This window comes from Augochlora pura, chromosome 1 (genome assembly GCF_028453695.1).
Source record: "Augochlora pura isolate Apur16 chromosome 1, APUR_v2.2.1, whole genome shotgun sequence".
NCBI classification, from domain to species: domain Eukaryota; kingdom Metazoa; phylum Arthropoda; class Insecta; order Hymenoptera; family Halictidae; genus Augochlora; species Augochlora pura.
The window spans coordinates 16,037,322-16,064,929 of NC_135772.1; the positions used below are offsets into that span (position 1 = coordinate 16,037,322).

At 37.9% G+C, this 27,608-nt stretch overlaps 1 protein-coding gene across 1 annotated transcript in view; it reads left to right on the forward strand.

The window, feature by feature from the left end:
* Positions 1–27,608, forward strand: part of Pde9 (phosphodiesterase 9) — a 92,947-nt gene that overhangs the window by 19,319 nt on the left and 46,020 nt on the right. The window contains exons 3-4 of the mRNA XM_078176405.1: positions 20,101–20,343; positions 27,238–27,468. Of these exons, the coding sequence (XP_078032531.1) occupies positions 27,336–27,468 (133 nt within the window). The 5' untranslated portion in view covers positions 20,101–20,343; positions 27,238–27,335. The remainder of the gene's footprint in view (positions 1–20,100; positions 20,344–27,237; positions 27,469–27,608) is intronic.

Here is a 27,608-nt window from a genome sequence, read left to right on the forward strand (position 1 = left end):
TTATTACTCAATATACATTCTTAAACGTTTCGGTCAATGACAATTTAAAATTAAAGTTCACAAGCATAATCGTGGACGACTGTAACGACGGTGCTGTTGTAACATTACGACCGACCTCGCCTGAAGCAATCTTTACGAGATTGTGAAATGTTTCCAGTTTTCTTTTGTTTCCTGATATTTAACCGTCTCGTCGTCGCCGCATCGATCGACGACCAGTCATAACACGTCGCGACGAGTGAGCAGTTCGATTTCAATTAGAGAGACTCCACGCCCAACTCTCTCTCTCTCTCTCTCTCTCTCTCTCTCTCTCTCTCTCTTCGTCTTGTACTATATAAGCGCGTACCTATTCTCATTGAGTTAATTAATAAATACACCGACTCTGAAGAGAGAGAGACGAGACTTTGAGGTAAAAACAAGACTTTGAATAGAAAGACGAGACTTTAAAGAGAAAAGCGAGAATATGAAAAGAAAAACGAAAGTAATAACCAACGGCAGAGAGAATAATAGAGATAAACACAAAGAGCGAAAATATGCGAAAATCAAGTATTAAAACGAAAGAAGATAAAGCATATTATTGCGTATTATTTTGTGAGAAACCAAAGAACAAAAGCAAAGCAAGGGAGAAATTCATTTCACGCTGTCGTTGCAAGATCGATATAATTTATACGGTTGCCACAATTACGATAATTGAACAATAAGGAGAAGATATATTTAATTATCTGTTATGTTGCCTTGTTAATATATTATTATAATTTTCTCGAATGATGTTGACTTTTTAAAATTAAATGTATCTTACCGTCGGCTCCAATCTCGTCCCCGACCTCGGGTCGGTTGTAACATTTTCTCCGCTTCCCATGTTTTATTAATAACTTTGGTATTCCGAGATGTACAACAAACTAGCCGTGCTTCGTTAGACGAGTATAGGCAACACGGCAGACTCGTCGTTGCAGGTGCTATAGTTTTCGTCCAATAGTATTTCAACCCCTTGCAGTACGATCCCTTTTTAAGGTGCGTTGCATTACCATTTATTTATTTTTAATATTTTCCTTAATAGGGCCAGACAATTTTTATTATCGTTATGCACTTTCGTTTCTAGACGCTGATAACAGAAGAATTTATTTTTATTTCGATATAGTTGAAATTACTAATATTAATATTAACATTAATATTATTATTAATAATATTAACCCTTTGCACTCGAGTGACGACTCCGCGGCGCCATTAAAATCGTCGTAGCACGTTCGAAAATTATTTTATATCGCCAAAGCTTAGATTTAAAAATTGTTAAAGGTGTAACTGTTGTATGAGTCGCGAGACTCAATTTCATTTGCATCGAATAAATATTGTTACATAAAATGGAAGCGCTGGAAGCCCGAAAAATTATTGTAGATTTCCAGTTGAAACGGCTTCGGGTGCAAAGGGTTAATAATATTAATATAAAGGGTTAAAGTCAAAATGTTAGAACCGAGGTCCGTCGCCCTACTGCGATCCGAATGCAAGCGTTCGCATAAGTTATCGATCCGAGTTCGTAACAACGGGCCGAACCACTGGCAAATTAAAGAATTAGAGAACTTTCGCCGTTGCAGCTCCGAGCGTGTGCCACGAATTCGCTATTAATGAACAAGTTTTTATTCGAGCCGGGAGAAGTCGAAAGGGTCGACTTGTCCACGCTCGGATTACACTCGAGCTTCGTTCGCGTCCGATTGCTTCGTTCTGCCTCGAAGATTACAATTTCAAACCGTTCTCCTTGGCGGTTGGGCAGTTTAACACCAACTTTCTTCTCAATAATTTACATTTATTCCGCGTTCTTCGGCGAACCCGCCGCCGACGTTTCCACGGCGGCGAACTTTCCTGCAACGGTGACGTACAATTTTCCGCGCGAGGAAAAACTCTGTTCCGATGACTCGTTCGTTCGTTCGACGCAACATCCAGCGAACGACGATGACGTTGTTGCGCCAGGGTTTCGTGTAACTGATATCGACGACGACGACGACGCGCTGCGTTAACCCGTTTCCTGGATACAATCGATATCGAATATTTCCCTGGTACGCGCGAATTCGTGTTTTTAATTATTCGATGCCGATGCTCGCGGATTTATCACAATTTCGATAATTGATAACTCGGCCGGGGTATTATGAACCATTAAATGTGCCGGTGATTTTGAAAGCGGGCGTAGGTCGTGTACATGGTTCGTTTCGAGATATTTAATCTTCCGCGTTCGAGCGGATCGGGAAATATCTTTCTGTTGTGCAACGAAATATTTTATAAACCGCGCGCTCTTTTAATTTGCGTTTATGTAACGTGAAATTTTTTAGTATCTTTTATATAATCGAAGGGCTTAGACCACTTTGAAAATTAAGTTCTAGTACATCGATTTATAACAAAGAAAGATGGTGGATTTTATTAAAAAGTATGATAAAGTGGTCTTACTTATTTATTTATGTTGCATATATTTTGTTTAGCTGTCAAACTTTGCAAATTCAAGCGAGAAGTTATCGCATACCAATTAACATATTATCTACCAGTAATCGTTTTATAATTTCCAAAAATCCATAATTTACAGTTTGAAATTATTTAATAAATGGTTTAATGGTAATAGTGTTACACAAACTACATTGTTGAATTTATTCCGATTTTTCCCAAATTTTACATTAATATACCGTGGCGCTAATAAATTTATTCAATGATTTTCTGTATAATTTGAATAATTGTAGACTAAGAATTGTCAAACCGGTCATTTGACCGACGACGGTATAATTAATGTTAACGTGCGATTTGTTAATCAACTGTTCAATCATTCGTCATTCAACCCAGATAGTATCGTTTCCGCGTAACAATGCACAGCTTGATAATTACAAAGTTGTTTCTCTAAGAAGCTGAAAGGAAAGATTGCGAGCAAACATGTTAGCCAGTTCCTGCGCTTATCGCGCCGATAATTCAAGCCGATCTTATCAGAAATGAATACTAGCTAGCACGCTTCGATTTTTCGTTTATTTCGTATTTTTTTTTCGTCGCGTGGAATTAAGAACGTATCTACCGATGTATTTGATTAAAGCTGATTGGGATACGAGGAAAAAGAACGTTCTCGATCGATATATCAGTACATTGCAGAAAAGTGTGCGAAAAGTCTCAAGATACCACTTATCTGAATATGACAGTACTATGAACGGTTTCACTCGATAAAGTACAGAGGACAGAGTTCACTGTAAAAAAAGACAGGTAATCCTCTGTATCCAGTCATCAAAGTTTTTCATTTTCTTGCTGATAGTTCATATCACGCGTGTTCGAGAATTTCATGGCAGAATTCATCGATCGAGCCGCGAAAATATTCTTGGATGTATTTTCTAGGTAAAGAAATTTTCTATCCTACTATCTATTACATTAAAATAGAAAATATATAATAAAAATATGAAAATATATTTTTAATTAAAGTGGTAAAGCCAATTATAGTAAAATGATTAATTCTTGTGTCTTCGAATTATTTTGCCGGGATAATTAATTTTATATTTATCGAATAAGACGTGTTCCAATTTTTCGTTCACGGTTGTATTAAATAAAAACAAACTGTATTACTTTACTCTACTGCATACTGCATAGAAAGAACGAAAACTTTCGCCCTCGACCATTTTATTGTACCAGGCGTTTATACATAGAAGATGGATGACGTTTAGTCTAGCTAGCGCGCTGGCTGTCTATCGATTTGACCCGAACGGAGCCGAGACTTTCATGCTTTGTCGCACTTGAAAATTTTCTGCCGTGAAATTACCTGCAAAACGGGTGCTTAATTTCCCATGATCGGACAAAGAGCACCGCAATTTGTTGGGTGACATAGAACGAGAGGGGATCCAGAAGTAGCTGAACGATTACAGGTCTTAACAAACAAGGCTGGCGATGGAATATATCGGATTCAATACGAAACTTTAGTAATCTAGAAATGATGAATTTAAAAATTCAAATACTTGATATTGTTTCTTCGAGGTAAATATTTTTTAATAATATCTAATAGGTAGCATAGTGCTGGAACAATACAATTTTTGCTATTTTAGAGTTTGCTATTTTGAGTTTACTATTTCTTACCATTTTACAATTATTAAACTTGTCAAAATACTTTTGCAGAAAATTGTCGTAGTTTCTTTACCCTTTATTTAAAAAATAAATAGACGTTGAACTTTATTTTAGACTTATTGATCGTTTGATGTCATGCTCAGCTGCTGAGCATGGTTAAAAATAGTGTCTGTGATCCGTAATTGGCACGTGTAATAAAAATGTGTAGATCAGTCTGAGAACAGTGTAAAACATTCGGAGAAAGTAAAAAACATTATTATTTGCAACTCGTTAGAATTATTAAATAAATGTTTCCGTAACTCTGCAGTTAATGCTGACAATGTTCACTTTGCATAAAAATCCGCTGGTAATAATAATTATTCCAAGACAAAATAAGCGATAGCACAAATCACGAAATTCAAGCATTAATTTATTTATTTATATAATTATTTTAGATAATTTTAATGGACATTTTTGGTTTTTTACGTGTACATGCATTTTTGCCAATTAAGACAATTATTCGCCATGTTCCAAAATAGGGACACTGAATATAAAACACAGATGCCATCTGTTCCATAAATCGGGACGATGTAGAACCGAGTACACGAAAGAATAATGAGCTAACTGAAGTACACGAAATGTTCACCGTATGTTCTTAGAAACACCCATATTCGAATAAACAATTTACTGTTTTAAATCCAATTGTTACACAACATTATCTACGCAAGTGAATCCATAAAGAACGATTACAAAAATATCGACAGAATTCTGTACAGCCGCTGTCGCGTGCTATCTGCTTTTTATTGTATTATTTGTGCCGCTGTGTTTCGAGAAGGGGTCAGAATTGAGCGGAGGTCTCGTGATAGGTATATACACTGTTACCTTACGCCGTTGAACGAAACGGAATCGACAGTAATCGACGGGAGTCGTTGCCGGAACGACGAGCCACGGGGATCGTACGCGCGACGGGGCGGCTCTCGGCATTATGATTAGTCGAGACACGCGGAATTTGTCGCTCGAAATGCGTGGGCGTAAAATATGGCTGGTAATTGGCGGTGGCGTTCGGCGGTAGCCGGTTTGTAAAACGATCTCTAATGCCGAGGATGGTCGATCGATACCGAAGATACACCGGCGGTGGTTACAAGGAGCGGGCATCGCTCCGAAACAACGAGCGGCGAGAGAGAGAGAGATAGAGAGAGAGAGAGAGAGATAGAGAGAGAGAGAGAGAGAGGGAGAGAGAGAGAGAGAAAGAGGGAGAGAGAGCCGCGTCCCATGCGATACACGGACGGGAAATGTTTGAATAATGCATATGACTCGCGTAATAAACTGGTAGACACGCAACCCGGCGTGCACCAACAGCCACGTGTGCCCTGTGTACATAGACCTGCGCGAAAATTATGGGACAGCCGGACTCATGCGCGAGAAAATAAATTAAACCATCGCCGTTGGTGCGTAGCGCCTGTGCTCGCCATTTTTTTACTCCCCGTCCACGCACACACCCCCTCTCTCTCTCTTTCCCTCTGTTCACCGGTCCGGTCAAATTGATACAACGCGGAAATTTACCGGACTTCTCGTTTTTATTTCGACGCGGAGATTGTTCTGCTACGTAATTTACTGTAATAATGTCTGCATTATACACTTTGAGCCGTTCGTGTTAATCGATCCAGTCGAATATCGTCGGAAACCGTCGATGATAACTGAACTATGTTTCGGACAAACGTTGAACATAAACGTTGAGTTTAAGGGGAGTTATTAGAAAAATATTTGCTCAAGCAACGCAATGAATAAAGAGAACAAGTAACAATCCAGTGCAAGAAGAATTTATCCTATTAAAATGTATACTATTTATATTATTATTTACTTGTAAAATTTTATAACAATCCTAATAGTAGCTGAAAGCCACCACTTGTACGCAAAGGGTTGATACTACTCTCTACTGCGTTCGGAGAAACATTCGATAAAGCACTGCAACGAATAAAGAGAGGCAACAATTCAACTCAATAAGAACGACGTTAAAAGGGACCAGCGCAAAACGAATTGTGTTCCGTATTCAATGGAACAGTACTAAACGCTGCCGTGAACGTAGCAACGAACGAGTTCATTTCAATAATTCGCTGTCTAGGTTCCTTTACCCGCCGTGAAGTAAGCAGAAGTGCTCATAACAAGTTTCCCGCGGACCGAACAATGTCGAATGAAACAAACGGAATCCCGGTAAAAGGAACAGAACTAAGTTCGTTTTATGCGCTGCTCTTTATTTAACTTCGCCTTAAAACTCTTCTATTTCTGCCCCGTGAGCTGTTCATTTTCGTGACGGTTCCGCCGAGCTGGAAACGCTTTCCTGAATGAAAGCCGCCGCGTAAGATGGAGCCTTATCTTGTTCTACAATGCGCGCACGAAAATCTGCGAGGAATTGTTACTACGGATTATGTTACTTTCAATTTGGAGATTCGAAGAATTTGGAAATTTTTTAGATAGTTTTAGATTGTGCAGTGTTTACTTTCTTGCGTAAATTCTATTTAAGGGGTGGAAGATAGTCTAGAAATATATTGTTATTTTTTTAGTGATTAAAGAGTATAAATTTTCGTAGTATTCAAAATATACTGTTTCTTATTAATAAAATTATATATATCTCCTTCTATTATTAATAAAATTGTAGGAAGTGTAAAAATGTGTTCTACAATTATAGATAATTGTATAACTCCCCCTTTACCCTTAGGTGTAATGGTTATAAAATAATTATAAAAATCCCTCGCAATCTGGAAATGACGGGTTCCTGAGGTCATTTGAAGTAACTTTTTCCTTTAGCAAAATTTTCTTCGAGGCGTCGTTGACGAGTTATTAACGAAAAACACTGACCAATGAGAGACGAGCTCTGTCGGCGCATGGCGGCCGAGCCAATAAACGAAACCTAGGTTTTGTCCACTCGTTGGTTTGCATTTGCGCTAAGGAAAAAATTACTTCAAATCACCTCAGAAACTCTTCCATTTCCACATTCCAAGAGATTTTTGTGACACCCTGTATATCGACCGTCACAATTTTAAAACGAATACCTCTCGGAACTGGATTTTTAAAATTTTTATCCGTGAATAGGGCGAAACACATAGCCGATCTTTTCGAACCTGAATGGTATATTTGGTTTATACCATTTGCCATAACAGCGTTGCTAAATCGTATATGCATGTTTTTGTAGGATACCAGAAAAATATGAAAAATACGAAAACCATTCTCTGTTGATAGCAGAAATTTTAACACAACATATCCGAAACAAACTTTACACTGTTCACGTAATAAAAACGTCGAAGTGAAATCAATGAAAAAATATTTTTCTTTACAAAAAAAAACATTTAATCTCTCTATTTTTCTATAGAGAAACAATGAAGATTTTTGATGCATCTGTATCCTTGTGAAAATTATCAAGTCACATTTGAAAATAATTTCTGTAAAATTTACTCATATTTAAACAATCATCAAAAGCACTAAACAATTGCACAAACCATGAAATTAAGTTCCATGACATATAAAAATCTCCAGTTTATGCAAAATGGAAACACTGTAATTCTAAACAAATATTTTGCGCTTCCATATAAAATAGCTCCGACTGCAAAGGGTTATTATTGCATCTACCGTAATAAAATGCAAAATATTTCACTCGTTCGTTCAGCGTTTTATCCGCGTCGTCAGAAATCACGTTCAATAAATTACATTACGTTTCCCTTTCATTTGCGATCGAAAGGTTGTCAAAAGTTATAAACGCACAATGGACCGCGGTCCAATAATTACCGATTTGGCGAATCCTCTCGCGGGCCGATCGTCGCGCGCGCGGCATAATGGTCACGCGGATTACCGGTACGGTTTTTGATGGACAGAACAATCGCCGGGCAGACAATATCGGGCCATCGCAACTGATTTTCCTTGAATTTCGCTGAATTTCCCAGCTATCGAACGACCAAATCCGACGAAACGATCGGTGACTCGTTTCCACGGGCGGTATAATGACCATGGGAACGTTCGGACGCATCGACGCTTCGCATAGTGCGTTAAAACGACCGAAACCCGGATAATGTTAATAACATTTGAGAAATATTAACAACTGTTTAGAAAATGACCCGTACTAGGGCTTCTGGGTGTATTTAAAGCTCTGTGAGCGGTAATATAGTACCGTAAATTGAATATTAAAAGTGTTATCTCATTAGTTAATAATTTAAGGATTATAATCGATAGATATAAATTGTTTAAAAGTGTAAATATTAAATAAAACGTACCATTAAATTGTCATTTCACTTCGTATGATTTAAATCCGTAAAACTTTCAATAAAACTAAAATTTAGTAATTTCGCAATCACTCTTGCTAATATTTATTGTTTCTTTTATATATAGATCTGTCAGCCAGTGATGTTATAATTCATTTGATTAATATAGATTACCAAGGAAAATGATATTTTCAGGCATTTCGGTCGCGTTCAGGAGACTTTAATGCGCCATCGCCGATACAATATTTCGACGGGCAACAGCGGAGCAACGCGGGGCCAGCGTTATCGTTTAATTGCACCGCGGCAGCTTGTGTACGGCAATATGATTATAACTATCAGCAGACAGATTTTGATTGGATAGCAAGCAGCGCTGATTATGCTGAAATTTCACGATGCGCTTGACTTCATCATTTCGCCGGGAATCAAGCTCCTTTCGACCGTCGACGCCACCGAAACAGTAGACCCACGCCGGCTGGAACGAAACACCTATTTTCTTGGACATCATTAGCCAAAATTGATTCTCGGGATTTTCTGCCTTAACCTCATTAAATGTTCGACGAACTAGTTTCTCTAACATTTATATAAAAATTCGTGTACAACTCAAAAATTTGGCTCAGATTACTTTTAAAGCATAAAAGCCAAAAATTTGATATTACTCAAAAATTTGGCTCGGATTACTTTTAAAGCATAAAAGCCAATTTTAAAAAAGATATACCATTTTATAATTGTCGACTCAATTTTTCCCCAATATATGTGTTAACAGAAGAATTAACATTATATATTTACGTTTGTTCGTTTTTCACTTTGGCACCCCTAAATCAGCTTTGTTCACCACCTGTGAACGACGGTAAAAATGACGGTAGATCCCGTGACAGTGTCCCCCGGCATTTGATGCACGAAACGCTTATAGCTCTGTTATCTCCGGGAATTTCATCGACTTTCAGCAACGGTTCACGCTGCATTACCCCCTTAAATACCTGGCTGCATACCGTCGACGAAAGAGTACGTTCGAGGGCATAAGCTGTGTGAACTAAACGTTACGTCAGATCGATAACCGTGCCCTATAACCGTCACCATGGAAAAGAACTTCGGCTTACGTCACGTTTCATTAGGCCATCAATAAATCGCGATGATTACGGGCAATTTATAGGTGCTTTGACGATTACAAATAGGAGCACTGTGTTTCGTCGGATACGTCATGGAAATCAAGTTTAGGTACAACAGAGTGCTGGGTTGATCGTATATGGTCGATGCTAATTTTTCAGCAATTTTGAAAATTCGTTGTAATATGTTCGAACAAAGTGAGCTTGACTGGAGTGCTTCTTTAATTAATTAAATTTTGCTTTGATTCGTGGGAATTTTATTAATCGATCGTCAGCGGTGAATGTGTTAAGAAATAAAATGAATTCTTCCTGTCGATTTCATAATAATAATATCCACTTAAATCGCGAATAAAAGTGCCAATAATTTATTTTATATTATATATGCATATGCGCATACTCTACTTAAATCAGTAAAAATCTGAAAATGCGAAACAATGATCATCCTATAGCTAAAAGGATGCTAATAGGATACACTATTATAGCTAATAGTGTACGTTTATTTATTGCATACTCTATAGTTACAAGACTTATTTATTTATAAAATGATAGAAATTCATTATCAAATCATGTTCCCCGGGCTTACATTAAATGCTACAACTAAAAAATATTACACGCAATGCTATACAGCATTATTTAATTTCATGATTATATACGTCTATTAATTGCACGTTCCATATTCACAAGACTTAATTATTTATGAAATAATAGTACATTAGTCCACCAATTCATGCAAAGTTTCTTCCGGCAAAGAGCGCGTCGCATAAACGAGGTTTACCACGCCATCCCTCGATAATCGTCTGAAATCGAAGTCAGATAATCAGTTTTACAATCGAAGGAACTGTTCGCGCTATCGCCGTCCGTTCATCCGTAACACCTTTTATCCCGTTAGTCGCTGGACCGTCGAGACACGTCGAAGTCGTAACGCGCGACGGAGGATTCCTAGATCGCCGGCTTGTCCCGCCAATAAAATTTATCAGAGGGTATTGCTCGTCTCGGTTTTATCGGCTTGCGTGCAATAAAGCGAGATTGTAAAACGCGAATCCTCGTGCACGTGTTACTGGACGAAACGGAGGGAAAAAGAGAGCGAGAAAGAGAGAGAGAGAGAGAGAGAAGGAGAGAGGGACAGAAAAAGATCTGGTCTACTTGTCCCGCGCCCGCATGCGACGCGATCCGTCGTGCATGGAATTTAATGGCGACGGTACCTGTATCCTGAATGAGAGTGCCGCCGCCTCGTAAACAGCGTAATGCACTTAAAATCGTTGCCGACGGTGACGCGATCCGGCAGAAAATTCGTCGGGGACCGAGGAGCCCCGACCCGATCGACGGAACGGCCCCCGCGTGCAATCGCGTTAGCGTGTTGTCAGGTCGGCGGGGCTTGTTCTGAACAGCCTCGGCCGTCCTATGAAGATTGAGTCGTCGACGGGCCTGCGAGAGCCAGTATCAACTCGTTTAATTGACGTCCTATCGCCGGACAGTGATTCAATCTGCGCTGATATTTTCCTCCTTCCTTCGGCACGGCCGTGATAGGAACGTTCGGTCCGCAACGGAGCACCGGTCTCTCTCCCCTGTTGCTATCGGATTAAATGCTGGAAATCCCAGAACGGTATTGGATTTCGGGAATACCAAATGATCCGTCGTCATCAATTGCGTCATCGATTCCTTTTCTCGTTATCGGAGTGACCGCACCGGGGTTCGTTGCTTGGTATTAGATATCATTCTGTGTTGGTGATCACTTTTGTAATACTTTTGCAGGAATCAATTGTTTTTGGATTTTGACGAGGAGAAATGAAAGAGTTGAACGCGTTTAAATGGTTTTCTTTGCGTCTATGGTTTTTGTTAAGTTTTTGTTAAATTATTTCTGATTTTCGGAAGTATATAGTTCACATTTAAAAAATTATAATAAATCGGCGCTAATAAAATTTCTGCTTAATAAGCGTACAAACTAGTTCAAATCACTGTGCTCGACATTATTTTATCATCTTGTTAATTAGCTTCTTTCGGCATATTTTGATCACCAACGTACAATCTTTGGTACACGCGGCACGTAAACCCAGCAGTCGCGAACAAATGAAAGGAGACAATACGATCTGACGTTATTCTACTCGAGTCGAACGCAGCGGCTCGTCCACCGCGCGTTAAATAACAATTGCTCGCCGGAATCAGCGGTATTGTTCACCGTCGACGACCGCTGTAAAAAAAAGCGGTTTACTATCCGGCGAGAGGGTCGCCGCGATCCGAAAACAGGGGACGGGCGAAAAGCAACCTGTTGGGGAAACCCGTATATAGCCGCTGGTAACGCGACGGTTGGTTTTCATAAAACCGGAACAGCGCGTGGGAGTGGAAGCGGGGCGCGCGCGCGATAAACGAAACACGGCGTCTCGCGCGGCGTTTCCTCCTTCGCCCGCGTGGTATAAATGGCCTCGTATTTTCATCGGGCCGGATTCCCTCTCGCGTACCTTTTGTCGGTGTTGGCCGCGCGGGCTTTTAAACGCGGCGTTGAAGACGGTCGCCGGGCCAGCGGAACCCGGGAGTGGACGGGGCCTTTAGAGCCGGGGGCCGCGTGGGCGTTGAGGTCGTCTTGGCAGCTTCCTTCGTTTCAGAGCCGTGGAGATCGTGCGACGGAAGTGGTCCGCCACCGCCAGGAGGATGTTACAATTAATGCTGACCGGGGCTCGTTAGCACGTTTCCTTTTTCCCTGAGTCATCGTGGTGGAAGTAATCGCCGAGGAGACGACCGACGCTCGACAGGAAGAAGTCTTCGGACGCGTTCAGAGTCGGTTGAACGATCGTCTCTCTCTCGGCTGACGACGGGGACTAAGTTCAATAACAGTCGCATTAGTACTCATAAAAAGAAAAGTAGGAGTTCGTTCGGCGCGCGAGCGTTTCTCTGACGGAAATGGACAGCTCGTCGATGCGCAACGAAACGATGGAAAGTGCACCGAATTCAAAGATCGATCAAATGGAGACTGAATATTTCACGAGTCTGGATTCTGCGCTGCAAATATATTTTTTTTAATAGATTAATGTTAGATAGGAGATTTGGAATTTCTCGAAATAGATTCTGAAGCAATGTTTGCACAAGTTTTATTATGGTCTTAAATGTCCACAAGAATTTGCTTCACGGTGTATAAGAAAATGATACGGTCAGAGTAGGTTAATCTTGAAATTTTCTGCATTTAATAAGACATAAAATAATTGCACCATGTAGGGACTTTTTTTCAATATTTTAAGTTCTGATCTGAATTCTCTCTTTGGCCGGTTTTCATTGACTGTATATATTGAGTTCTCGCGAGCTATTTTTGCTTGAATTTTTATAGAGTAAAAGATACAGTGCTAAATCTTCAGAAACCCCTTACTTCTTGGTACTACCATTATTTTAGCACACCTTGTACTTCAGTTTTACCAATTACGAAAGTTCCCCAATAAATTACAGAATTAGAAAAAGCTTCCACCCTACACCTAATTCTACGTCTTAGAAAGAAACGTCGACGTATTGAGAAGCAACGTTATTGCAGAAACTCGCTCGCCGCGCGAGAAACTCGCGACACCATAAACTCCGTGAACGTTGTAGGGAAACAAACAAAAGGGAGGTCAGCTTATTTCGCGTGGTTAATTAGGTCTCGGAAGTATGTAGGTCGTGGCGAAAAGCAACAGGAAGCCGCATCTTCGCGACGAGTATTTTTCTTTCACCGTTTTCAGAGATGCTGTTAGAATGGCCGGCGGGGTACGGGCAAGGGGGAGCCCACGCCGATCTGAATAATAAATATCTCGCGCGATATTTAACCCTTCGCACCCGAAGCCATTTTAACTTTGTAAATCTTTTTATAATTTTTCAGAGCTATAGTATTTCCTTTTTATACGACCATTTGCACATTTTTTAACGCGATAATTTTTGCGATGCCTCAGAGTCAAAGCGTTAACTTTGACTATTGGAATATTTGCGAATCGCTAATAAACTTTAATGTTCAGTCATATACTAGAATTACGATGTCCCCTGAGAGGGGACAACGGAGTGCAAAGGGTTAATTTTTCCAAACGTCTCTCGCAGCGCGCAGGCGATACCATTTACGACGCGGCGATAATCGACGTCGTGCAAAACGAAATTTTCCCGCGTTCCTCATTTTTTTTTTTTTTTACGCATCGATCCACTTTTTATGGGAGACGTTCTGAATAACGCGGACACTATCGTCCCTTTTACGAGCATGTTCGCCACGGTAAATACCCCGCTTGACAATTTTACGAAGTGCCTTTTTATGTTGCATTTATAGCTGACGGAACCGAACGGCGCGAATAGCCGCGATCACGAACAACGCGTCGCGCGCATACGTGTCCGCGTTTTACAAGTTTCGTTGCCGTAGCAGACGTGTGTTACGCGGATCTAGTAGGGTTCTTCGGTAGCGGCGTTTCAATCGAGGAATTCCAACGCGAAAGGGATAGCCCGGGCCGCTGTCTGGCACAACTTTATGACCTGGAATGCTTCTGCCGCCATTAAAATTTCATAAAAATGCCACGCAAAAGTTGCATTGTTCTTCGGCCGGCGCAATAATATTAGCTTCAGCTCCGACAATATTGACGTCTCCGCGGATGACTATGCCTTTAGATTATACCTTCGCTAACGCAATTATTTTCGAAACCAGATTTCCTCTATTATAAAGAATTTTCGCACTTTTTAATTTCTGATAGAATATAAAGGGCATTTATTTTATTTATATTTTAACCCCTTACCGTACCATTTTCTTTACAATTACTATGACTAGAATCTTTTCGATCGCACTAATTTTTTAGAAGAAAAAGAAATTTTATATTTATTGCGTGCTTGCATCTACTCGAATGTTTGAATATTGGTGACGAAATAATAAAGTTTAATTTTTACTTAAAGGAACGAATGAACATTCGTATACGACTGCTCATTATTATAAATCTTCATCACGAGTCAGACTCGTTAAAATACGACATGGGGTTAATAAAATTTTATGTCAGCGATTTCTATGAAATGTCGGCGGAAACAGTGGCTCCGGCGATTGATCCGTGACGTCTCAATTTTCGTCGGTCCGACGAGGCTGACCGTATCTTGCCGTCGATGAATCTGACGCAGTTCATTCGATTGCATCCATCACAGCGGATGTCTTGTCATGTTATCAAGTGCGAGCGTCCCGATTCAATTAAAACGACTGTACTTCGCGACGGTGACGTGACGGCTCCGTTCCAGCATCAATTTTCATTCGAATTTCATACGAGATCTATCGGCAACCGTTAAGCAGAGCCACGGTCAATTCGCTGTCGCGCTGGATTCCGATTCGCAACAGGTTCCCTATAAATCTCGCGCCACGTGCTCCGTATCCCTACGTTATCCCAACGGTCGAATTAAATAATAAAAGGAATAACGAAGAAACCAGTCGATAAAAAAGGCATTGGCAAGGTCTGATTTAGAGTAATGACTTTGTATATACTTATAGAAAAATAAGGTATACTGTATTAATTAATAGACACTCAAAAAGTAAAAAGATCAGAAGAATAAATATTAAATTAAAATAATTTTGAATTTGTTCCTTTTGATAATTGTACGAATACTTTTTTGGCTCTGAAATTTTAATACGTAGTCAATTATTATAAATAATAATGATATAATGAATAGATATAGTAGATAAATATAATGTAATAATATAAAAGTAAATATAATATAAAGAAATATAATAATAATTAAAAATAATTAATAACCCGAAAAATCAACGTGCACGATTTCACACGCTATATGAAACTTTTGACGGCGGCATGGACGTGATATACCGGGTACATGAAATGCACCGCAAACAGTTAATTTTGAGACAACGATGGGGGAATTGGGAACGTCGACATTAACGTTAATTGAATGAGTTCGATTCAATACCTCGCACAAATATTCTCTGAATATTCATGTCGTATCTATATCGATCGCCGGGGCAGCCTGTTTATTATTGTTAGTGTTGCCCGGCGATGTTATTATTATTATTCATGTAATCTGGTTTCGTTGGAAGCCTGCGGTGACAGCTGCGGGGGCGTTTATGGCAGTTTGCGACCGCGGATGTCGCTGGCTGCTCGAGATTTTCCATCGATTAAAAGTTATGTTCACGGTGGCGGCGCTACGATAAATTCTGTGAAATTGCACCACCGGTCTGCGAGCATTTCATTCGGTGGTAATCCGGGCTCCGTAACACCGGGGTCTCTGCGACCGCGCCGAGATACACTTTGATACGTAACACTTGTTTTGATATCTTGGCGATGAAAATGTTCGGTTGAATAGATGTTTACGCCTTTGGTACAGAAACTGTTCAGCGGTTTTAGAAACGAATTATTATAGGGGATTTTTATAAATGAAATTTCTGCCTTGATGGAGAAGTATATTAACAATTGAACAATGCGTGCTTTTATATATTTTTTAACATTAACGACAAGACTTCTTTGAAAATATTATATTTATTTGCGCTGCTATTATGCCACTATTTCTATGAGATAATTTATCATTCTATGAGAAATTAATTGCTGTTCACGATTTTTCAGTGGTCAGTTTTCTCAAAACCAACTCAGGAGGTCATTTGAAGCAACTTTTCCCTTTACAACATTTTTCTCCGAGGCTTCGTTAACAAGTTATTAACAAAAAACACTGACCAATGAGAGACGAGATCTACTGGCGCAACGCGGCCGAGCCAATGCACGGAACTGAGCTTTCACCGCCCAGTTGGATCGACCGCCTCGCGCCAGCCGAGCGCGTACGTCATTGGTCACAGTTTTTCGTTAATAACTCGTAAACAAACCCTCGGAGAAAAATGTTGTAAAGAAAAAAGTTGCTTGAATTGACCTTAGGAACACTTTCAATACACCCTGTATATTCACGAAATAAACAAGATCTTAAAAAGAAATGCAAAATGATAGAACCTTAGAAATAATCAGACTTTTTAGAATTAGAATAACTATAATGTTTAAACAAATCCTAATGAATAATTATACTGAGAGAGGCTCTATAAAACAAGAATTGTTAATTTAGTCTTCCTAAGAGGAGCATCCAAATGAAAGATGTTAGTGTTAAAAATATATATCTTTGTTAGCGACGGTGTTCAGAGTATTTACAGTGTTGCAAAAAGATGTTACCTGTCGCGTCTCGAACAATGTGTTCTAAAGCGGAACAGAACTGAACGAGAACGTCATAAATATACGTCAACGCTCGTACATCTCTACCGACTGACGCAAGGCGGTTGTTTGAGGTCATGGGTTAAGGGTGAGCCCGCAGTATGTTGGATCGTTTAATTTCCGCCGACGACCTTGAGCAAAGAAATCGTAAATTTCCGTCACCTATGTCTCACCTGGGCGTGGTCCTTTCAGAAAGTGAGAAAACAAATAGAGGAAGGATACGAGCCCGATCACTTTACCATTTGTCAAATCATTATGGAAAATGGTCCGTGCATCAATGGTAGTGAAGCAATTTTTGTTAAATATTAGGTCTATCGGAAAATGCTATCTGTTCTTACAAAAGAAAGAAAAGAATAAATTTTGTATGCACCTAACATTTATTGTATCATTATAATAATTTAATATAATTGTAATTTTTGCCCTGTGTGATAGCGATTTATAAATATCATTATTGCTAGTAAGTAACTATAATAGTAATTGCTTTTGGTTATGCAGTTTATATTATAAATAAAGCAACCTCGAAAGATTACAATAATTTATCTTTATAAACGCATCGTTGCGAATATATTTAGAAATTCAGCGTAAAATATAGACTGTCTTACGAACCGAGATTTTCCTAAAAATTAAATTTCCATCATTTCGACCTATTTATACGATATTATAAATTTTAATTACCGACGGTAATTCTCTTTTAAATCTCCAAAAAGGGCAACCAGGATAGTTCAGTAATACATAGTAATTAAAGAAGAGCACACGGTCGAATAGACCATGTGTGCCATGATGCGATCCAAGAGACCCAGTCGAGGGTTAACATCTAAGCCTCTGTGATTTACTTTAACGTTATAAAGCTATTCGCAAAGCTTCTTTAAATAAAATATTAGGCGTACCTATATTCTTGCGAAACTTTTTATTACGCCCGTGTTACACAAGCATTGTTTCAATGTATTTTATGCGTACTTCTTTCGCCATTTGCAACTGTCTATGTCTTAAATCATTAACACGAAGTTGAAAACGCCTATTATTCAAAAGCTACTTGCTCGTTATAAGTAGGCTTAAACTAGACGCGTACGAAACTCATCGCGCTCCGCGCGCTTCGCGCCGCGCACAACTTTGGCAAACTATATTCTCCGCTTCCTTTTCGCTGTACCAGATGTTTAATAGCTTGAAATTTTCAACTCTCGAGACACTCTGCACTACGTTATTACGTGTGATCACGTAAAACTTGCAATGAAACTTTCGACCTCCTTCGACGAATCGAAGAACAGAATTGTAGTGCTATAATCTCGTCATTCTCGTATTAGATTATCGGCGACGGACTTTTGCATTTATAATAAAAATAACCAATGGACATATCAAACTATATAGACTTTAGAAAAATTTAAGAACGGTCCATCTGTTAGAATTATTAATAAAAGAAATATATTTTTATTTAACTTACGCTTAATAAAATTGAGGAAAAAAATTATTTTATTTTCATGGAGAACCGCGGTCGAATTATAGTATTTAGCATATTCAGATTATTATTATTTATATTAGGTTTTTATTAGATTTAAATTATTATTATTATTATTTGGTTACACGGAATTTTTTACTCCGTCCACGAGGAGGTGTAAAATAAAATTCTTTGTCCGTAGCACAAAAGCACTAATCGGCTCAACGCTTTTCATTATTCGTATAGAATGCATTAGCCTTTATTACAGCCGTCGTTATACTTTAGAACTATTCGAAAGAATGTCTTTTTAAGAAATCTCGTTTTCTCCATGGTTTCTGTCAACTTTCGACGAGAAACTTGAGACAAATTGAATAATAACGAGAAAGACTTTTCCAACGTCGTCGGAATTCAAAGAAGACGGATATCTTTAGAATTCGAAGTATATTGCGAGGATTACAATTGTCTGTTTAACATATTAATAATCTGTATTTTAATCACAATGTTACAATCAGTTAATGTTAAATTTAAAATGACTGGAACAGAAATATTGTTTTAACATTTTTACTCTGAATTGAGTATAATGTGATATTGAAGAAAATTATGTACAATTATATACATACTATTTTCACAAAAAAAATAATTTCTTTCAATAAAAATTAAAAAAATAAATTTTCACATAATTCGGTTTAGCGTAGAAAACGCTATAAAAATTAATATTTTCAAAATTTTAGCCAAGAAATTATTAGTACTTAATTTTTATTGGAATGCCCTCTTTTTTCTTCTATAAGGATTCAGTCAACGTGAATTAAGCTACTGCGATTTTAAGTAACACAATTGTATCTCTGATAACCTGTATAATGTTTGAATAATTCGCTGATCTCCTTCAATGGAGGGAACTTGTTTCTCATGCTCGACACTTTGCATGCGTTCGCCGTCGAAGATCAGCTAACTGATACCCTGTAATCAACTTCCACTCTTTCTCTCTCTCTCTCTCTCTCTCTCTTTTCCTCTGTCCCTCTCTCGTCATTCAAAAGTAATAAATATTTCCTCTCGTTGAGCAGTCCGATACTAGGCCGGGCGTATACTTACACGAAATTTCAAGTACAAGGAGCCGTCGGAACCCTGACATTTGCCGGTACGAAAATGATCGCGGGCCACCGCGAGACCTACAATTCATAATCAGCGATTCAGCGGCGACGCGTACGTCGCGCGATCCGCTCTAACCGTGAGCCAGTTATTTCTCGGGCTGTCCGAAAATTAAATTCCTAGTGTTCTACGAACGAGTCACGAGGGTGGTTGCGCGCGCGCGTGTTCCTTTGATGTATCACGGAGGTACGTCATTAAACGTCGTCCTTTGATCATTACGGGAATCAAGAAAGAGGAAATTGGAAATGATGTCGCCGATTCCGAGGGAAATAGATACGTACGGAAGCGGGCAGATTGATATTGCTGCGGTAATTTGATTTTCATTGTCAACGGCGCAAAGAGTACAGCGTATTTACGATTTTTAACAAATTCTCGGTATTTGCGCTGTTGTAGCTTTGCAGAAGCATGGTGGACGGCGATGAAACTTGGCTCATTTTAAAGCTTGGATTTTCGTAGAAATAATAGTCGCTGTTAAAAGTTGCTCCATGTCAAAGGGCGCATAATATGGTAGCAATAATTTTATGACGGATAAGAGCGTAGAAAACATATGATGGGTTTTTAAAATTGAATAGTATACTTTATATTTCAGAATTTATTTTTACATTAGAAAAGGTGTATTTTCATGATATAATTCTAATAATAGCTTTTTCATTTTCTTTCTGCAAACGAGTTTATTGTTTAGGCAACGAACATTTCGTTGACTCCAATTTTGATAAAACAACGTTTAGACGAAGGATATATTTTGTTGATTTTAATTTTTGTAAAACAACATTTAAACGAAGTAACATTTCGTCGATTTCAATTTTTGTAAAGCAACGTTTAGGCAAAGGAAACTATTTCGTTGACTCTAATTTTTGTAAAATCACATATGGAAATGAAGCTTTGCAAAAAGACCAGCGGTTCGGTAAAAAGTACGAAGCTCAGGATAATTGAATGGAGAAAAAAAAATGCTTGATTTTCAGAATGGACCATGAAGGAGCGTATCGCGGCCTGGTAGTAGACGAGCGGTCGTCCTCTCCGTTGGTGTCACGACTGTCGTCGACGGGATCCTGCAACGTTCGATCATTCACCCTGCAGGTGTTGCGCACGGCAGGCACGAGGTCGACAGGTGCAATAATCGGGGGTGACCCGGTTGCTGCCGCCGGGGCGGCGATGCGACGATGAGCTCGCCGAGGATACTGCTATCCCTCTACACCCGACCAGAGGTTAGTCATTTATCCAGCGAGCGAAAAAAGATCGGTCATTTTCAACGTTGCCGAAAAACGAAATTCTTACAAAAGGAAAAACGAAATTTTAATAAAGGAAAAACGATATTTTAATAAAAGGAAAAACGAAATTTTAATAAAGGAAAAACGAAATATTAATGAAAGGAAAAACGAAATTCTTATAAAAGGAAAAACGAAATTCTTATAAAAGAAAAAACAAAATTCTTATAAACGGAAATTCGAAATTCTAATAAATAATTGTCGACGATTCGAAGTTTGCAAATTGTCCCGTGCTGTTAACACTAGGTTTATGAAACGCGTCGTTTTGATTCTTCCAAATTTTGCAACTCTCGATTCTGAAATAATATTAATCTATGCGGTAAAGTTTCATTAGATATATCGTATAATAAAAATGGATAAAAATCTGAAGAAATAGACGCTTGTTATTTTTATGAAGAAGAATAAAATAGATATTTTTAATAGTAAGTAAATCTAGTGTTAACTTTCGTAACCATGTCTCAAATATATCATCCAAGAAATTAATGTATTTATGGAAGAAAATTTTGCAAGAATATTTCTGGCAGTAACTGCGGCTTACGGCTGAACTATCGATTTTTGGCTATGGAATCGTTTATTTTTCTCCTGTAAAATGTAAACTAAACTCCGGGAAAAAGTACCTCGACCGTTCCCCAGATTTTTCTCTCCAAAACAACCAGCAAGGTTCGAAATAAATGGATGCTGCAGGTTTTGAGATATCGTGGTCGTGACTTCTGAAAATGTGATTTCGGGAACTACGTGGTTAAAGTAGTAAATAACTTGAACTTTCTACTTGAACTATTGTTAGCGCTAAGAGATTGCAAAGTTAAAATCAGATGTCGAAGATGGTTGTTTTAATTTTGTAATGGATGTATTGGATCGGTCCATAAGTTCGCGTGGTTTTAATTTAAATTTTTCGCATAGTAATTGTCTAATAATTTTGTATTAAAAAAGCGTTGGTTCTCTCCTTTTATGCGATTATTTATTTATTCGTCTATGCGAGTAATAAAGTGATTAATTTTTAAAAACTATGGAATGTCAAGATAACAAGAATATAATTGCGTTTATAATATAAATTGTGGTTTTGTTTCACTTTGTCGAGATTTAAAGAGAGAAATTAAATGAAAAGAAATTACAAAATTCGTGTCTCAAAAATACGGTCTGACCTTAACAAAAAAAATAAAAAATACCCCTTTAACAGTATTATCAATATAGAAATAAAAAGGGTCCTACTATGTTCTGTAAAAAAATTATTTATCACATTATCGTCGCTATTATGCTAATAGGTTCCGAAAGTTCGTCGAAGATCGATGAGATTGGTAAAGTTAGAGTTCTTAATTAAGGAGGCTGTCCAAAACTAGAAATTCTAACGAAGACGAATTGGAGTATTAAAATAATTAACGATTCCCCCAAGAACTTCGACCATATTGGAAAAAACTATAAAGAAATATTACGAAGAGTTTAAACGAGAAAAAGAGGAAGATATTAATTTTAAAATCAAAATTAAAATTAATGGAAACGATCTCAACCTTCAGACGAGTAATAATAGAATGTTCGGTACATAAAACGCAGAAAACGTAATATCAATGCCTCGCTGAATTTCGCGCGGATATTATGAATTGGAACCTATCGATGGCATAATATCATTTTCCCAGATGAACAAGAATTTAATTTAGACGGATCGGATGGTTGCATGATTTATTGTCACCGCGGATTTGATGCATTTATGGCGGAAATAGCTTGGCGAAATCGAAAACAATGAAAAGATTCGAAGAAGCTAAGAACGATGCGTAAGAACTTCAATTTCAATTTAATAACGTTATTAAGAAAATAATAAAAATTACATATAGCTCGCCTGTCTAGCAGTTGATGCATTTTATTTTTCATATTGATCCGCAGTTTAATTATTACAATTTACAGGACGAATAGTGGATTCTTTTTTGTAGTGAATCATTTCTTTATCGTGGTTGATTTTTGTCTTTTTAATTTCTTATTTAATAGTTAAAAGAAACTAAATTCGAAAAAGCGTGGAACGCGGTCGTGAATAAACAAAAGAATTGTTAGCAAGCCATTGTTATTTCGCGTAAAAAAGGAGTTACGTGTACAGGCGAAACGGGTTCGATTGTCTTTTGTTCGGAATTTTGCAATTCCCGATGAATTGCCCGGCCATAACGTAGAAACAACAGCTTCGCTCTGCAAAGTTATACACGGAACCATTGAAAAGCGTCGTACGTTAAATCCTAGACCTGATTGGCGTTGCTGCTCTATCATATTTTATACAGTCACGATATCCGCGACTAGCGGCGAAGGGCAGAAACGTAAAAGGGGAACGCGGTCGCGCGGCGCGGCCAGTTTCGATCAGCCCTTCATATTCGAATTTCCAGGTTTATTTGCGCCCCATTCAACTTCAGCTACGCGAACGTAAACTGTACTCGACGGAAACATTTCGAGTGATGGATGTACTCGACGCAAATATTTCAACGCTTCGAGTTTTCCCTTGGCCAATACTTCTCGAGATAATGAAATTAAATATTTGCGATGAGAAATACGTGGACGGCCCGGCAGCCAATCCGCTTTTCTTCGAAACCGAGTTTTCCCGAATGAATAATATATAGCGGCACTTGTATCGGCCACGGGGGATGACTAAACAAAATAGTCGAGAGAAAATTATTTCTAAAAAAGAAGAAAGGATTTATTTATTTATGAGAAGATGTATTAAAGTAATTTATATTTTCCTTTCGTTTCTGCTTAAGTTTTTTTCTTATGTTATTTTGTAACAAAAATTGCGCTTTATTTTATTAGCGACATTGTTGTCTTTTTACAGATAATTTGCTAAATTCTTATCGAATCTTCATTTTGAGTTTAATTGAATTTCTCTGATTGGCTTCTGTGTCTTCCATATGTATTTACGAAATAGCGAGGTTGTTATTTTAATGAATCAGGTTTTAGTTATTTTTATGCGGCAATGAATATTTTATGCTGTAACGAACTATGCGCGGTGATCGAATAAATATAGGAGCACGAATTATCAGAGGTTCGTTGTGCACGATATGTCACGGTGGAATGGAATTTCGGAAAAATTGAAGCAATTACGGGGATTGGTCAGTAATATCGAGCCTATAAATTTTGCATCCGATGGTTCCGGCTAGTTAGAGGCACGACGCGAATTGCTCCCAAACCGTTTTCTGAAAGATATTAATAATGGCCGGCGCTATGCGTGCTACGATGGCAATTAATAGTAATAGTTCTTAATGGATATCCCTTAATCCCTAATGTTTCGCCTGTTATTAACTTCATATACGGCTGGCCACGGAGTTACAGTGTTATCGTAGTTCGGTAGAAAGTCCTACTAATAGAAACTGGGGGCATAATATTTTGCTTGACGGCTTTAATTATTTCTGTCGCTCCGAGAGCATTTTTGGCGAAGTTAATATTAGAAATTCTATGCGTCTACGCGGTGATGGATTAAAATTATCCGCGACTGTCCAGAATGGTATATTCTCGAGGCGGTATATCCTCAAGAAAGTACAATTAAAGAAGTGAATATTAGAAGGTAGATATTAAAAATTATAGATTAAAAATTAGAGATTAAAAATTGAAAATTGAAAATTAAAGATTTTAAATTGAATATTCAAAATTAAAGGTTAAAAGTTCAATATTCAAGATTAAAAATTGAAGGTTAAAAATTCAATATTCAAGATGAAAAATTAAAGATTAAAAATTCAATATTCAAGATTAAAAATTGAAGGTTAAAAATTCAAAGTTAGAGATTAAAAATTCAAAATTTAAGATTAATAATTCGAGGCTAAAAATTCAAAATTAGAGATTAAAAATTCAAAATTACAAAATTAAAATCCAAAATTTAAAATTAAAGATTAAAATTTAAAAGTTGAAAATTAAAAAATTAACGATTAGGAATTAAAAGTAGTTAATGATAAAAAAACTGCAAGCTAAAATAATGGCACATCTCAAATGTCAGAATTGGAATTGAACTGTCAATCGTCACTCGCGATTAACAATTAAATATCGCCAAATCAATAAAAATATCCTTGCCTTAAAAATATTAAAAATTATCAATTGCCTCTTTCAATCGACGATTAATTTCACGAATCGATTAAATTCGACCATCGATTTTCCGACCATTGATTTTTCGACCATCGATTTTCCGACCATTGATTTTCCGACCATCGATTTTCCGACCATTAACGACACTAATCAGCGACCGACGATTCCATTCATCAATCGATTAATTCACACATCCAGATCAGTTTTCGCCGATCAATGACTTCAATCATTACCATCGACCATTCAACGAAGTTCAAAGTTTTCATCGATTCGTGCTCGACACTGTCGAATGCCACGACTAATACATACGTCGCATTAAATTTCTATTAAATCTGTTACGGTCAGGCACGGGCTCTCCTTCCAATTAATTTCGCGCAATCAATCTAGCCATTCAGAGGGGAATTATTTGGTCGGTCTTCAACTGTTTCGAAGCGTCCCAATGACAAGCGATACAAAACGGTCCGATATTACAATCCCCCCCCGAGATGACCCTTATAAATCGGTAGCATGAACAATGGCGCCTAGCAAACTGCATATTCGGCGTTGCAGCTATTTAGATTCAATCTCGGAGAAACCGTGACCAAAGTCAGCTAAATGGTTGTGCTGATTCCGGCGAAGGAGCTGTGACTGATAGCTTATTCGCCTGACACGGTTCCATTTGGTTACCATTTCTTGGGTCGCTGTAGCGTCATTCAACCATTTGCACTCGAGCGCCATTAAAAATTGTTGCATCACGCTTCCAAAATTATTTTCATCGATATCGCCGAAGCTTAGATTTAAAAAATTGTTAAAATTCTAATTGTTATATAAATCGCGTGACTAAATTTTATTTGAACCACTTTGTTATACGAAATGAAAATACTATGAACATATTGTAAATAAAGTAATACTTGAAATAAAAACATACTGTACAAAATTGTGTGATTAGATAAGATTGTTCTTATGCTAATACGTCGGCGAATGGCTGGTCATTGGCACGAGTCACGAATTCGTTCGTAGATAATAACTTAGTGTTCTACAACGGCCGAATGCCAAAATAAACCTAATTTACGATACGCACACGTAATGAGCTACTGTATCAAGTTTATCGAGTCCTGCAAATGCGAGTGAATAGAATTTACCGTTCACGCATCGACCATAAATTCCGCTATAAAATATTCGAATAATTTACGCGTCTTCGAGGATTATTTAGCTTGGTGCTCTGGCAACCAACGTGTTCGTTTAATAAAAATAGAAGTTCCTTGGCTGTGTAACTATAACAAATACCATAGCGCTGTGATCAGAACACCTTGACCCATCTTTTGATCTTTCACATCGTTAGACCAAAAATAAGCTTACAAATACGTTAATTTTTGCAACAATATTCTCGGCACGATGTCGTTGAATAAACTGTACACGCTCTGCGATTATTTCATTTATTATTGCAGGATTTTGTAAACAAAATCAGATATCAAATCATTTCAATGAAATGTCACGATTTTGTTAATTTATTCATTGATTTTTTCTGTCACTGATAAATTCGTAAATTAGAAAGAAAATTTGTTAATTGCATACTTCGATACATTAATTGCATGCTTTCTTGTATTAATTGCATTAATTACCTCTGCTTCGGTGTTCAATATTTGCAATAAAATGGTAAAATATTACTTCGTCTTGAAAGTAATGATATAACATTTATATCTAATAGATTATGCTCGAAATCTCCGTAACGTGTCAGTGCGCGAGGAGTTGAATTTATGATCGCTACAGTAGATCATGTCGAACGTATTCGCGCGATAAAGAACTCTGACATCACAGTTCCTCTTACGTTTGATTCACTGTTTTTTATTTTTCACTGTAACTTCAGACGCGATGTCTTTATCGTCGATGCAAAAAGATGGGGAAAGAGAGACAAGTCGAGTTGCCAAGTCCATCGATCTTCGGGGTGCATAGATCATGCAACAATCGAAAACTGAAATTATCCGAAGATAGATGGGTGCGAGTTTGTCTCGGGCTTATCTACATAGCGGAGCATGAGATAAAATTATCTGACTCTAGTACGAAATATTCGAAAGATCAGTTTTTTGATTTATTATTAGAATTTATTTATTATAAGAAGGCATAGTGTCAATGAGATTCTCCTAGGTTTACTTCTTTAATTTTTAATTTGGTTAGAAAGTGTTCCATTCATCAATTCGTTGCATTGAATGGGACAGTGAAATAAAAGAAAATAAAATTGCCATTAATTTTGCAAGATAAGTATAAATCCTTTAAGAATAAGATTAATTGTCTGTCATAGTTAGATATTGACTGGTATGCATATCTGATACAATAGAATAATTCTATTTGTATTATTCTTGAAAGTTTTACAATAAAACGAATTATAATATTTATGAAATATTTATAATTAATTAAATATTATAATATTTAATTAACCTTCATTAGAATGATGTAATAAATATCTACCACTTCTTGTCAAGATTATGTCAACGTTATGAATAATCTTATGTGTACATATAAACATATAAATATATAAAATAAATATATAAATATAATCAATCTTTTCTAAAATAATATAATAAATATCCACCTCTTGCTATCACTAGAAATGCATAATATAGTCACAAAGCAAGTATAATTTTATTATAGAAAGATTCACAATTTTTGAGACAATGGTGACGTCCCATTCATGACAGTTCTCTGTTTTCGCGTAATCTCGAACGCTGTTTCGCTTTCGCACCGCCGGCAATGACGGCAACCGATTCGATCGCGACAAACATTGACCAAAGATCGTGGTGGATTTCTGTTTCGCAGCCCCGAATAGTAGCAAGGCCGGGTCGCTTCACAAGCTGTCGCAAGGCCGAGCAGAGAGAAGCGGAAGCCGGTTCAAGGCCGAAATTATTCGCCTGGCCATGGACCTCGAGGCGAGGAACGGAACCGGCGGGAATAACGACGACGAATATACGAATATTTACTTCATCGTTGGCGATTGCAGGAAGATGGCCACCTACAAAGCGGATCAGGTCACGGACATGGAGCTTAAGGGTAAGTTCGCTCAATTGATCGTACCGTTTAATGGAAGTCGTCGGACGGCGCAGCGCGGCAAGGAACCCATGCGGGCCATCTTGTGGAAAATTTTATACCACGATCGGTCGGGGTTCGTGGACAACCCTTCTGTTCCACGG